General features: G+C 36.9%; 1 protein-coding gene across 1 annotated transcript; it reads left to right on the forward strand.

Moving 5' to 3' along the window:
* The first annotated feature begins 4,542 nt into the window (after positions 1-4,542).
* LOC133531718 (zinc finger protein 239-like) lies at positions 4,543-9,451 on the forward strand. Its single transcript, XM_061870094.1, has 3 exons — positions 4,543-4,790; positions 7,140-7,259; positions 7,879-9,451. The coding sequence occupies exons 1-3, from the start codon at positions 4,676-4,678 to the stop codon at positions 8,826-8,828; spliced, it is 1,185 nt and encodes a 394-aa protein (XP_061726078.1). The 5' UTR covers positions 4,543-4,675; the 3' UTR covers positions 8,829-9,451.
* Positions 9,452-13,416: the final 3,965 nt, after the last annotated feature.

A 13,416-nucleotide genomic window follows, 5' to 3' on the forward strand; every position in this document is an offset into this window, starting at 1 on the left:
TTCTCCTATAATAAGCTTTAGCACTAATTCTGTTTTTGTTTCGTAAAATTTGAAGATTGTGGGGGTCCAGTTTACTTCTTGGAAGCAACCCTTCTCTTTTTCTTCTTGCATATCTCTCCCTTTCTTTCTGCTGGTATCGTTCACGTAATATAGGATCATTTCTTATCTTTTCTTTACGTCTCCTTTCATACTCATTGTTTTTTGTTCTTTGCTCTTCATTCGTGGCATTCTAAAAGCAAATAAATCTCACATCAAAGTTGGTCGAAATCGCGAAATTTTAACTACGGACTCTTAAAAAAATTATAATAAATAAATGAAGTAAATTTGAAAAAAAAAAGAAAGAAAGAAGTGTTTTTCGAAAAATAGTTTTGATTAATAATTACCTACTTGGAGTAATTTTGTCAAAAATTGCCTAAGACAGGTGTTTACCAGTTTACCGAGAAACACCCAATTGATGTTAATGCCTATTTTGTAACCACAAATTCAGGGGTCTAGCTTTACCCATCATAAAACGACATGAGGTTTAATTGCTTGTAGAAAAAGATGTTACAGCCGGAATCTTATTTTGTCGGACTTGGCGGGGGCATGGCAGTGCCCCCAAATAATACTTAAACACAAAAGTGAAGCTACTTTTGATATCATTCTGGTGGGTATTAAAGCCATTTTACTACACCGAAATCACCGGAATGAAATTGGTGGAATGATGAACCGAGGTGAAATAAAATTATAAAAAAATAACTAAATCCCACATTCTTTAACTATCGCGACATTTAAACTCACAAGTACAAAATACACGATCTGTAAATATTTGAAAAATCACAAATATGAAACAAAAAAGATATAGCAAACTCCGGAATGATATTTTTTTTTTGTCCCCGTAACATCGAAATGACATGACTCGCGTGTGTAGCGGATCTTTTCGGCATCACGTCGACGTCTTCTTGCGGTGAGAGTCGCGGCACAACTGATTCTCAAAGCGCGCAGGAGGCGGGGGGGCGTACGAAGTCAAACTTAGCCAATAAACGTCGATGAAATTTGTCCGCCGTTACAAGGATTATTTTGTCGGACAAATTTCTTTACGCATAATAAGGGGGTTTATTAAAGAGTTAGTAAGCAAGTAATATTTTAAAGGGTTCTTTATTGATATGATATTATAATGAACTAAAAACTAATTTGATATCTTGTATAGTTTTAGAGTTATGCGGCATTAAACAAGAATAACTGGGTTCCGGACAACCCACCTGAATGAAAAATTGAGCCTTAATTTTTTTTTCATTTATTAAATTATTTAATATTTTAATATTAGTTATTGCCCGAGGTCGATAGCTAAGAGATGTTTCCAAAAAAAAAAGTATATGACTATTTTGACTTTCTGTACCAGCGTTTTCAGTCTTGCCATCAAATTTTATTGCTTGGGATATTCACCCACACCTGTCATCACCCCGGCGACTGTGGCGCGGTGCGGGCGCTCCGGCCCCAGCACGAGCTCGTCCTTGACCTCGTGCTCACTGTACAGGCCGGCCAGCATGGCTGCCTCGCTCACGCCGCGCCCGTCGCCGCTGTCCGACCACTCCTCTTCCTTGACACACACCTCTTCATCCACGAATTCTGCTTCCTCTTTAACAAGGGCTGAAACAAAACGTTGTAATTACCATAGAATTCATGACATTAGATACTTACTAATAATCTAACCTAAATAACACCCTACACTAGAAATTCACCCCACGACCCCCCCGACGCAAAAGTACCCATGACGATCGCCGCGTTGCCACGTTGAACGGCTATGGATAACCTTTGCATCAGGAAGGTCCCTGAGCGAGGATCCTACCCTCTCTCTCGCATGCGTCTCCCCACTTCCTCGAAAAAGGCCTTGGCCTCGGCACACCAGCACCCGGCGGTTTCTACAGCAAGCGGGACAAATAAATAGTTCGCAAGGACCTCATATTTCTCCCGCTGGCGAACCGCAGCCAACTCGGCCGCTGCCCCTGCCGTCCTCACCGTACGGCCAATATGCGACGCCGCAAAAGTGCTGACGCACGTTGCGTCTCACACTAACATTTCCCCTTTTCCCAGGGAACCAACCATTACCATTGGATCAATTAGTAAGAGTGAATCAACTTTTAGAACACTTAAATTTTTTTGACATGCTTGTTAAGTCAGACAACCAAGCCAACACTTATGTAAATGTATAAGTAAAAAAAAAAAATCATTTTTATGAATGATAATAACGCAGCAGGCCACAATGTTGCTTTTCGTTTTGTATAAAAAATGTGAATTTTTCTTCTGTGTGTTTGAGAATTTAGGAACATTTATTGTGTTAAATTTTTGTTTCTTTAAAATAAAATCATAAATAAAACAATAAATGGGTGAAATTGGTTAATTTGAACACTTAATAGTTATATTTCTTCTACCTAGCGTTGCCCCGGCCTTTGCCAGGGTCCGTTTTCCTAATTGCATACACTTAATACTTACTTATTATGATGCAAAATCTTCTGGTATTTTTTGATATTGTAAAAGATAATAATGACCGATCTGGCCTAGTCAGTAGTGACACTAGTGACCCTGCCTCTGAAGCCGATGGTCTTGGGTTCAAATCCTAGTATTAAGGGCATATACTGGTTTCTGAATCAAAGGATGTTTTGTTTTTGTGTATTTGTATATTATACATATATATATAGTTCTCCGAGTACCCACAACACAAGCCTTCTTGAGCTTATGTGGGGCTTAGTCAATATATCCTCCCAGATTCTTTAGATTTGATTTTGAATTTGGAACCTTGACTTATTGAATGAAAGTTGAAACTAAGTTTTGGACTAAAGCCTCTTATAAAGGCCTCTGGGACTCAGGAAGAAGGATGTCCTTTAATATTATTTCTTTATTTACGCATCAGGTTAAAAATTAGGCTTCTGATTCATTCATCATTTTGTAGTAATTACATATTTTATGTATACAATGTTGTGGTCACAAAAGGTTGTATTGAAAATGTAACTAATCAGACCAAAAAAATTAGCAAACTTTTTTTCTCAGTTAAAATGGAATAAGCTTGTGAATCTGAATATAAATAATATAAAAATGCCTCATTCTAACACAAAAATCTTAGGTATCTTTTGAAACTAGGTAAAAGCACTCTGAGACTACTGACTGCTCATGACACTCTTAATAGAGATCTGAAGATAATGATCATAAGTAGAGACACCTCCTGTCCACACTGTTGTAAGGAGGAGACTAGCTTGCACTTACTAGCAGAATGTATTATGTATGCATCACCGCAATATAATACATTCGGTAGGGATACACTAAAAGAGAGTGAACTTAAGGATGTCGAACTTAAAGAACAGAAGTTCTGCAGGAAAATGAGAAGATTTGAAGAGAATAGTGTGGGAATGCCACCAGCATAGTAACCTGCAGCTCCAACTCTATGGAATTGGGGTGAATGAACACTTCAAGGGATCAACAGCCCGCCTGCTTCCAGTCGGGCATCCCAGAACTATATCTATATGATTATATTCTTTGATATAACTCGGTTATGTTATCACACACAAAATAAATCCGCAAACACTTTCACTTATCTACTTATATACAACTTACTGACACCTTTTTTACCGAGTATATGTCTATGTTCTTAGTTTCATAGTTATAATAAACATTCTTATATCATTAAATATAGTTTATATAGTAGCTACAACAATATGGATTCTGTTAAAATAAGAGCTGCAACATTTCGATTTTTCTCTGAGGTCTAGATTCCCACGATACAGTGGAAAAATAAATATATTGTTATATTCTATAAACCCACGCTGCTCCGACTGGTCCGTCGCTATATCAGGCTCCTCCTTCACGCGTACCGGCGACACGTTGCCGGCGTCAGCACCACTTGTCTCCATCTCTCACAATAACCTTCACAGTTCTGTTACTCAAGAGTGTATTATAGACAAGTCTTACTCGAAAGCAATTACAAGATTTTTTTTTAATTATTGATCATTCTAAAGTTCTAAACCTACAAACAATGAAACAACGACGCTCTTGTACGAGATGAGATAACACCACACACCTCAGCGACAATGCACTGCCAGTGCCAACGTCAAGTTGTCAAGTATTTTTAAGCCTTAGCAGACAGGCGTACCGGACTGCGACCTTGGTCTGGTCCGAGGCCAGTTCGCTCGTAGTCAGTTCCGCCGTCGCCCGCACGTTCGTTAAGGACGCAGCTATTAGTGAGAGCGAGAAAGACTAACTATTCTACTCTTAGAACTCATGGAGATATATACAAGTCCGTGCTTTGAATAACTATAATCTGCCGTTATTCTAGTCTGTGGTAAGCGAACGAAACTGTCAAATTGAATTTGACAATGGAATTGTCATTATAGCCAAATTTGTTCGCGAGCCCCGTCTAATCGATACTCGATAGACAGACTTGATAGTTTGATTCCTTTTATTCTCAGTAACTATTATACATTATACTGTTAGTCACATTAAAATACGTATTATTCTTCATAATATTTGCTTATTTACTCTTATACTTCAATAAATACAAAACTATAAACATAAATATCCACAAATGTTGTCTACAATATCTTGTTCCTTTTATAAGGACAGTTCTTGTAGGCCTGTCGACTAGGGCTTGCAATAATACTAATAACCGGATAATTCCATACTAGTCGAACCCGGATCGCAAGCTATGCAGGCAAGCGGCGTTTCTTTGGAGTTTGTTCGGGTGAAACAAGAGCCTGTGTGGGAGCAGAGTGTGGACGAGCCCACAGGACCGAAGGATGTTGTGTATCTACCTGAACAGAGTGAGTTTTTTTATATTCTTTTTTTTTTTTTTTTTTTTTATATAGTTTGGCCTAGGACTGTCTCATAGATATAAAATAATCATACCGTCTTTGTCTTACGCTATTACTAGCACCAAAAAAAGGGATATGATTAGTTGGTTTTGGTCATATTTATTAACAATACATTTCGGCTGGTGTGATGTTGATATTCTCTGAGTCAATTTTTTTTCGCGATTTTGCAGTTGGTTCCTGATCACTGCGTTCAGAATTGATTTGAGAAAAATGAGTTTTTGGTAGTTTGAGCTCCATGCACAGCCTTTTTGGCAGAGCCTTTATCGGACATAGCAATCAGTGTATACCACTTTATTGATCTCTCCCTTGCGTAGCGAACTATGAAAGCACCCATGAGGCTGACATGTTCACCTAGAGTGTCCAAAGCCTCAATAAAAATCAGTACTTCTAGCCATAGTACAAGCTTTACTTAGTTTGGGACTACGTCAATCTGTGTAAGATTGACCTCTCATATTTATATTTATCTTATTTCATTCTCCTGGCCTCAAACTACCTCACACCAATCTAAATTGGTTCAGCAGTTTAAGTGTGAAGACCGATTGCGTAAGACCGCCTGTTGTCTGCCTCTATCTTTAATCAGTTGTTTATGTTTAAAAGGAAAAAAGAGCTGGTGGCCTAGCGGTAAGAGTGTGCAACTTGCAATCTGGAGGTTGCCGGTTCAAACCCTGCCTCGTACCAATGAGTGTTTCGGAACTTATGTACGAAGGTCGGTGAAGGAAAACATCGTGAGGAAACCGGTTTAATCCCAATAAGGCCTAGTTTACCCTCTGGGCGTAACGTCAGATGGCAGTCTCTTTCGTAAAAACTAGTGCCTACGCCAATTCTCGGGATTAGTTGCCAAGCGGACCCCAGGCTCCCATGAGCCGTGGCAAAATGCCAGGACAGCGCGAGGAAGAAGGAGTTGTTTTTGTTTAAGCTGTATTGTTTACTGAGGTGTGCCAATAAAGTATATTCTTTCTATCAAATAATTTAATTAAATTTAAATTTAGTTTAATTACTTTCAGTTGTCCGCATCTCCTCTTACACCCTCGATCGCTGTTTCATATCAGTTTTTCTGTGAAGAACTACTCCATACTTTTTTGGTATACGATGTAGCGTATACCAATTTAAATACGATGTAGGTTGCTTTCAAAGTTCATTGGCTAGTCTAAAAAATATAGTTAAACATAAGTTGTTTTAGTACCCAGGTACTTATATATTTATGTTGTATGCAGTTCATTTTCCATCATTTGATTTAAACATTAGATATACATACTTGTACCTATAAGTAGTTATTTCAGTTAACATAATTTATAAGTATGAACCTCCAGGTCTTTTTGTTGCCTTGTTCTTTTGTTCCAGTACATTTGTATTGCCTTGTTAATGTGTTTATATGACTGTTTGGTTTCTGAATAATCTAAAAAAAAAAACTCATTGGCCTTTAGCATTAAGTTTAAATATTGCATTGCAGAAGAACTATTAGTTAACCAAGTAAAATTCAAGCTTAGCAGGAATTTAATAGCCTAAAAACATTATCTTGATGTGAAGAGTGTAATTTCATTGGTACTAGGGAAAAAAAATCCGCAGCCGACCACAAATATGTCCTTACCATGCTTCGTAGGCTACCGACTTGGCCTAAATAGGCGCCATCGTCCACTCAAATCACTCGTCCATCTTTAAGCGGTTTTCTGGCCTCTCCTACAATGTACTATATAGTTTTTAAATAGGTAACTGTACAGTTAAATAACAACTTTTTGGAACGATAATCGTTTTTACAGTACATATGGTGCTACTTTACCGCAGTAGTGCGAAAATTAGCATATTACGTTACTATGTCGAATATTAAAAGCCAAAAGGGCCATATATGTACTGTAAAACGTACGATACATGTGCGAATACGTAATTCGCAACTTGTGTCGATTTAAAACACTCCCTTCGGTCGTGTTTTAATTTATCGCCACTCGTTTCGAATTTCCTATTTTTCGCACTTGTATCGTAATGTACTTACACTCGTCGTTGTCGTTTAATTTTCTTTCCTAATCAGTTTTGGGTTAGTCAAATTACTAATATTACTTTTATCAATTTTGTTTCTTAAAATATGAACTATACTTTGATACCTAATTCGATTTGCCGATTCCGTTGAAAACAAAATTGCCTAATATGTGACGTCACACTCGAGACGTTTGCCAAATGTGACTAAGTGTGACAAGGAGGGGGAAAGGGTCAAAAAACCTAGAAATTCGTGTGATGTAATTAATGGATGACCTTAAAGAAATTTTAAGATGTATATGTATTACAATTAACACATTTTCCTTACAGTAAAAATAGAAGTGGAATTTGAAGAGGAGAAACCAGTGTGTGTAAAGGAGGAGCCTATGTGTGAAACGAAACTAGAGGAGGGGCCGGCAGTGAAGCTTGAAGTGACTCCTGAGCTCTCCGGTAAGTATACAAAATAAAAATAATAATAAATATTATAGGACATTATTACACAAATTGACTAAGTCCCACAGTAAGCTCAATAAGGCTTGTGTTGAGGATACTTAGACAATGATATATATAATATATAAATATTTATAAATACTTAAATACATAGAAAACACCCATGACTCAGGAACAGATATCCATGCTCATCACACGAATAAATGCCCTTACCAGGATTTGAACCCGGGACCATCAGCTTCGTAGACAGGGTCACTACCAACTAGGCCAAACCGGTCGTCTCAACAAACATACAAACAGCAACACAACACAGTACTCCTTATTTAATTGCTATAAGAATCGAAATTAATCTTTCGTGAGTTTCTATAATATTTAAATATCACGGTTACAGTCACTTCTTTTTTCATCGCATTTTTTTTATACCACGTCTGTGGCAAACAAGCATACGGTCCGCCTGATGGTAAGCAGTCACCGTAGCCTATGGACGCCTGCAACTTCAAAGGTGTTACAAGCGCGTTGCCGACCCTCATTAAATAAACGTTTTATCTATCTATATTCCCGTTACTGATGTAATGTAAGAAATGGTGTTACGTATGAACAACAATGTGTTGTGTTGCAGGTTTAAACCAACCAGTTGTCATCAAACAGGAGCTCCGCCCAGACTCAGTAGAACCACCGCCCTCCAGCCCTTCGCATGAATCACAAGTCGCGAACGACCTGCACACGGAGGACAGGGACCGACAAACCGGGATCTACGTTTGCGACACCTGTGGAAACACGTACCAACAAATACACTACCTAATCCAGCACATTCAGAGGAAAGCTTGCAGTCACGCTGCCGAGAAATCCTACTCCTGCGACATATGTGGAAACAAATTCGCAACCAGATCTAGTTTGAACCAACATAGACACACACACGCCAGTACGAAGCCGTATTCGTGTGAAACTTGTGGGAAACAGTTTACTGTGTTAAGTTATTTAAAAGCCCATGAACGAAGGCATATAGGTGAAAAACCATTCAGTTGCGATATATGTCAAAAAGCTTTTGCGAAAGTGAGTGATGTGGAAAAGCATAAACGTATCCACACAGGTGACAAGCCATACTTTTGCGAGGATTGTAACAAGAAATTCGCGCATTTGAGTGATTTAAATAAACATAAACGAACTCATACTGGTGAGAGGCCATACTCATGCGATGTTTGTAATAAGAAGTTTAAAATTTCGACTCATTTAAATACACATAAGCGAATCCATACCGGTAAGAAGCCGTATTCCTGTGACTCGTGCAATAAGCAGTTTTATGATGAGGCCTCTTTAAGTATGCATAAACGGGTTCACACTGGGGAAAAGCCATTCTCGTGCGACATATGTGAAAAGGAATTTACGCGCAACAGCAGCTTAATTACTCATAGACGAATTCATACTCATGTGTTCTTTTGCGAAATATGTAAAAAGAATTTCAAGCAATTAGCTAATTTAAAGAAACATTCTAAGAGACATACCCGAGAAAATAATACTAAATTAAAGGGTAGAAAGAAGACATCTCCTGAAGTTATAGAGATCCTATAGAGAGCATAATTTACACCGACTTACATGGATTTCCGTAGTTAAGAAAGACCTAGAGAATAAGAATATAGACCCAACGACGACCCGGAACAGATGTAATTGGAGAAAATTGATTAGGAGAGCCGACCCCAAATAAAAATGGTATAAGGCCAGAAGAAGAAGAAGATAGAGAGCTTAATTGTATTGTATTGTATTCGGGCGATTTTCCGCAACTCGACGACTTGCGCCTATTTTGCGTGATATGTTGGGGGTGGGCTAGTCCTGCCAGCCCAGCTCCTCAAGGAATCCTATCAAACCTATAATGTTGAGTAGGACCTCGGGGAGGTCTCTCGGAGATCCGAGACGTTTAGCCCTGTATGGAGTCACTCCGCTGCATTCCAGCACCACGTGAGAGAGCATAATTGTATTTATTTGAGTATTTCATGTTGCGGCGGAAGGATGATAAGATAAAGATAAAGAGATATCCATTACAGGGGCTCCCAGCGGTTTTCATCGATTTTTGTAAATTTTTGAGTCGTTATTCCTACATTTGCACTACAGATAGAATTATAAGACAAACGGCTATCGGTTCTTAAATCTTTTATCTCCATTCTGGTCTGCCGGATTTTGAAAAAAATGAATACTTATTTTTTTTTTTTTATTGTCTAAAAAACACTTTTTTTGTTACTCCATTGCTGTGAAGGATCTTACGCATACGAAATCTACACATTTGGGTTTGTCTTTGACGTCTCTAAAAACTGGTTAGAAATTATAATTTTAAACAAATTAATACAAAAGTTATGGCCAGAAAACAAGGTTTTTTTGGCCTAAAATTGTTCAACTTTGATGCCAAATATCTCGAAGACAATGAACTTTGAAGTAAATATGGGATAATATATTGCTTAAAACAGTTGCTGTTAATATGATAAGCTACAAAAAACATTAGAAAACCGAGGGAATCAGATCGAAGGTCATTGGCGCCCCCTTAAGGCGCTCTTATAGACAGACTTTAGGTTTTTGAGGGGGTGAAGCAGACGAAGTGGTAAAGCAGGCAGGCGGGCGCCCCGCGCGCCGCGCTCGCAGCAAGCCTACGTCCTTATTCTGACGCCATCCGTATTCTGGTTTGTTAGTTCTGGGATCTTTTCCGGAAATTTATATTGATTATGATTTAAACTTAATGAAATTAAAAATTAGATAATTATATATAATACTAGAGTATACCGCGGCAAATTGAGAATCTAGTAAAATGATACCAAATCGTTTTGTGTCGAAATAATATTACTTACTAATTCAGACAAAAGTTACAACTGTCTGCTTTAAATCATATATAGATACCTATTCAAAACTGCAATAGAAGTCAATTTCGGGCAAGTAGTGAAAAAAGGAAGAATACTAGCAAAGCTAAGTAATTTGTGGAAGTGAACGTAAAAAGGTAGCATGTTTTTGCTGGTATTGAGATAACTGAAAACATAAGCATAAGGTATGCACAAGCATATGTAGCTCCAAAAAGTAGATAAATTATGCTATCTTCTCAAAAAAGAACCATGACTCTAACTGTAACGACTATTTCTATATTATTTTTTGAATTGACGACAATGAAGACGATTATAAAATTTAAATGCAAAAGTCGAGAAAACTGCTATTATTATTTATTATTTAAAGTTTTTAATGGCAAAAATGCACTTATACTACTACTACTACTTCGAAGTTATATAGTAATGAGTATAATTGACTGACTTTAATTAATGTCTAATAAAGAATCAGTCTGTTGTCTGTCTACTCTGTCTGTAATCAAATATTACAAGTATATTTGACCCACTGAGGTTTCAGATGAAGTTGAAAATCTGCATACATATGTAAGTAGGGTGACAATGAAATATTATGGTACCATCGAGCTGATCTGATGCATGAGAGAGGAGGTGGCCATAGGAACTCTGTGTCAAAATATCGCAACCAAATTGCGTTTGAGGTTGTTAGAATTGTCTCAATGAGTATTATTTTCCTTTGGAAAGAAGTACAGTTAAGACCTGTTCCGTAAAGTTAATTAACATACAAAACTTTCCGATGAACAAAATTATTTTATCGTCAACTATGTTATTTATCCCTTCAAGTGGTGGCACACCACTCACGGGTCGATGCGATAGCCAGAAAGCTGTCGGCCAACAGAGGGTGGTTAGTGAGGTGTTGCCATATTTAGTGGCAAAATTAAAGGCTTTAAGTATATTTACGCTCTTCTAGCGCCCAAAAGTAGCTAGCAAGTTAGACAAGGAAAACATACATGCACACGCTTGTTAACGCTTGGTTGCTAAGGACCGTTCATCCGGGATCGAACGTCTAGGTCGAGTTCTGTCTTGATTTTTAAAGAGGTTATTTTGTAAATACACGGTACCCTCGAGGAAACGGAAAGATTTTAACAGTATATTCCGGATCGTATTTAGAGGCAAAAATGTCATATAAACTTTTTTAATTCGCCTAGTTTCAGAGTTAATACCAATTAAAAAAAATATTTTTCGTTGTGTTTTAGTGCATAACGCCTTTTTGATGGCTATGTCGCCAGTCGCCACTTTGGGACCTAGTCTAGACTACCTTCTTGACAGATATCAAAGTCACAAGGTACCATTTGAATAGACTAATTTTTACGAAAAAAAATGTACCAATTTATATTAATCCATAAATTTTCCAAGAACATGAACTTAATATGTTTAAAGACATACAAAAAGTAAAAAAAAAAAAAACATCTTTTTTTGCGGAATTGACTTAAACTTGTACATGAAATTATTCTTATGACCTCAGGAATACGTGGTAAAAAAAAATCCGTTTCCTCACGGACACTTTTTATGACCTTTGAATTTTAAGCCCTACGTAGAAAATTAATTAACAATTACCTCCAATCATAACTTTGTTTTGGGTGGTAGTCATTTTTAATAAGGAAATTGGAAAACTGTCACTGTTGCTAGGTTTGATTAGTTAGGTGCATGTGGCGAAATGCATAAACATTACAATAATTTAACAACAACAAGGACAACTTCAACAGAAGGACATGATGTCACGATCCTCAGCATTGAGGGACCAAGAAGAAGAAGACAATAATTTAATTGTTCTATTCGAATAGCGTATTTAGTGCTTATTTTAACGATATATGCTTCAATATATACTTTTATACATAGATAAGCTTAAATAGTTGAATTTGTAATATTCTCTAAAGCCGCGCTGAACACCCGACGGGGCCCCGCCACGTGACTACTTTTTACGTTTTGGCTTCTGCCACTTGAAGGGATATACTATAGGCCTTGACTAGTGATTCATTTCAAAATAAACTATTTTAATATATACATATTACACATAAGCACCCTAATGCAAAAATGAAGAAAATATATTTTGCGAAACTTTCGATCGATTTTTCCACTTATATTTTGTATTGGCAGGAAAAATAGTAAAAGCATATCACAAAGACATAACAAGGTCCAAGGTTTTAAAGAAGAAGGTAACATTGGCCGAGACCTGAAATTGACGGCAGAGTGTCATCGAAATTTATACTTGAAAAAAGAAATAAAATGTCACCAATTTTCATTTCATACAAAACAGAAATAGCATGGTATAAAAGTATTATACCAAACTTTTACAAAGGACTTTATGTTTAACATTATCAAAAATGGAATTTAGAGACATTCTTGAATTTACAGAATAATTAACCAGTGAAATAAAAATATTGGCGAGAGGTACAAATATATACGAACTTCCGAACCGAGTACTTGCAAAATTTTGAATGGAATTTGAAGGGTAAATATCACTCCTGCTCACCTTACAAAATAAAATAGTTGATAAATGTTGTAAATAAAGTCTTAAGTGTATACCATATGAAAGTTAATAAACCAGAAATACCAAACAAATTCAACACTTATAACATAAACTATTAGCCATTTGAGCACTTCCACAAAAACGTGAAATGGTACCTTTCACTAAGCACTATTTAAATCCCACATATTTAAATCCAGTATCTCCTGCATCCTGTATGTGTTAAAAATGAAGCTGTTCCAATATAATGACTTATATAAATTAAACAAGCGGATTAATTTTATTTGTTTACGTTTAAAAATAGGTATTCAATTTGATTATTACTGTAATAGCCATTTAAAATATTATTTTACCTAAATTGATAATTAAAAGTAGGTACCCCTCACGAAATAAATACTACTGAATTTTATACTTAGCAAGGTTTTTTAAAATGTACATGTATTTTACCTTCCTCGTATTAAAAATGAAAAGTAGAGTGTTTAACTCGGGTGCAAGGCACCATTTCATCATTTGGTTAATCGTGGCTGTATGCCGGACAGGTGCGTGTGTAAAACTTGTCAAAAAAGATAATATGACGGATGGATGTCTGAAATGTCACCGTATTTAAGAATCAATTAGCTTAAAAATTAGTTTTTTCTTCGTAAGAGTGATGAAAACAATGTGTGTATAACATATTTGTGTAATTATAGTGTGATTATCCATTTTATGTAACGTCCGCTAAACTAGCACAGGTCCGACGCTGACAGTGGTCACGGGCGTACTGGCGTACTGACGGTATTGCCGCGCGGGGTAAAGTTTAGTAGACAAAATGTTGAAT

Source organism: Cydia pomonella, chromosome 25 (assembly GCF_033807575.1).
Source record: "Cydia pomonella isolate Wapato2018A chromosome 25, ilCydPomo1, whole genome shotgun sequence".
Classification (NCBI taxonomy): domain Eukaryota; kingdom Metazoa; phylum Arthropoda; class Insecta; order Lepidoptera; family Tortricidae; genus Cydia; species Cydia pomonella.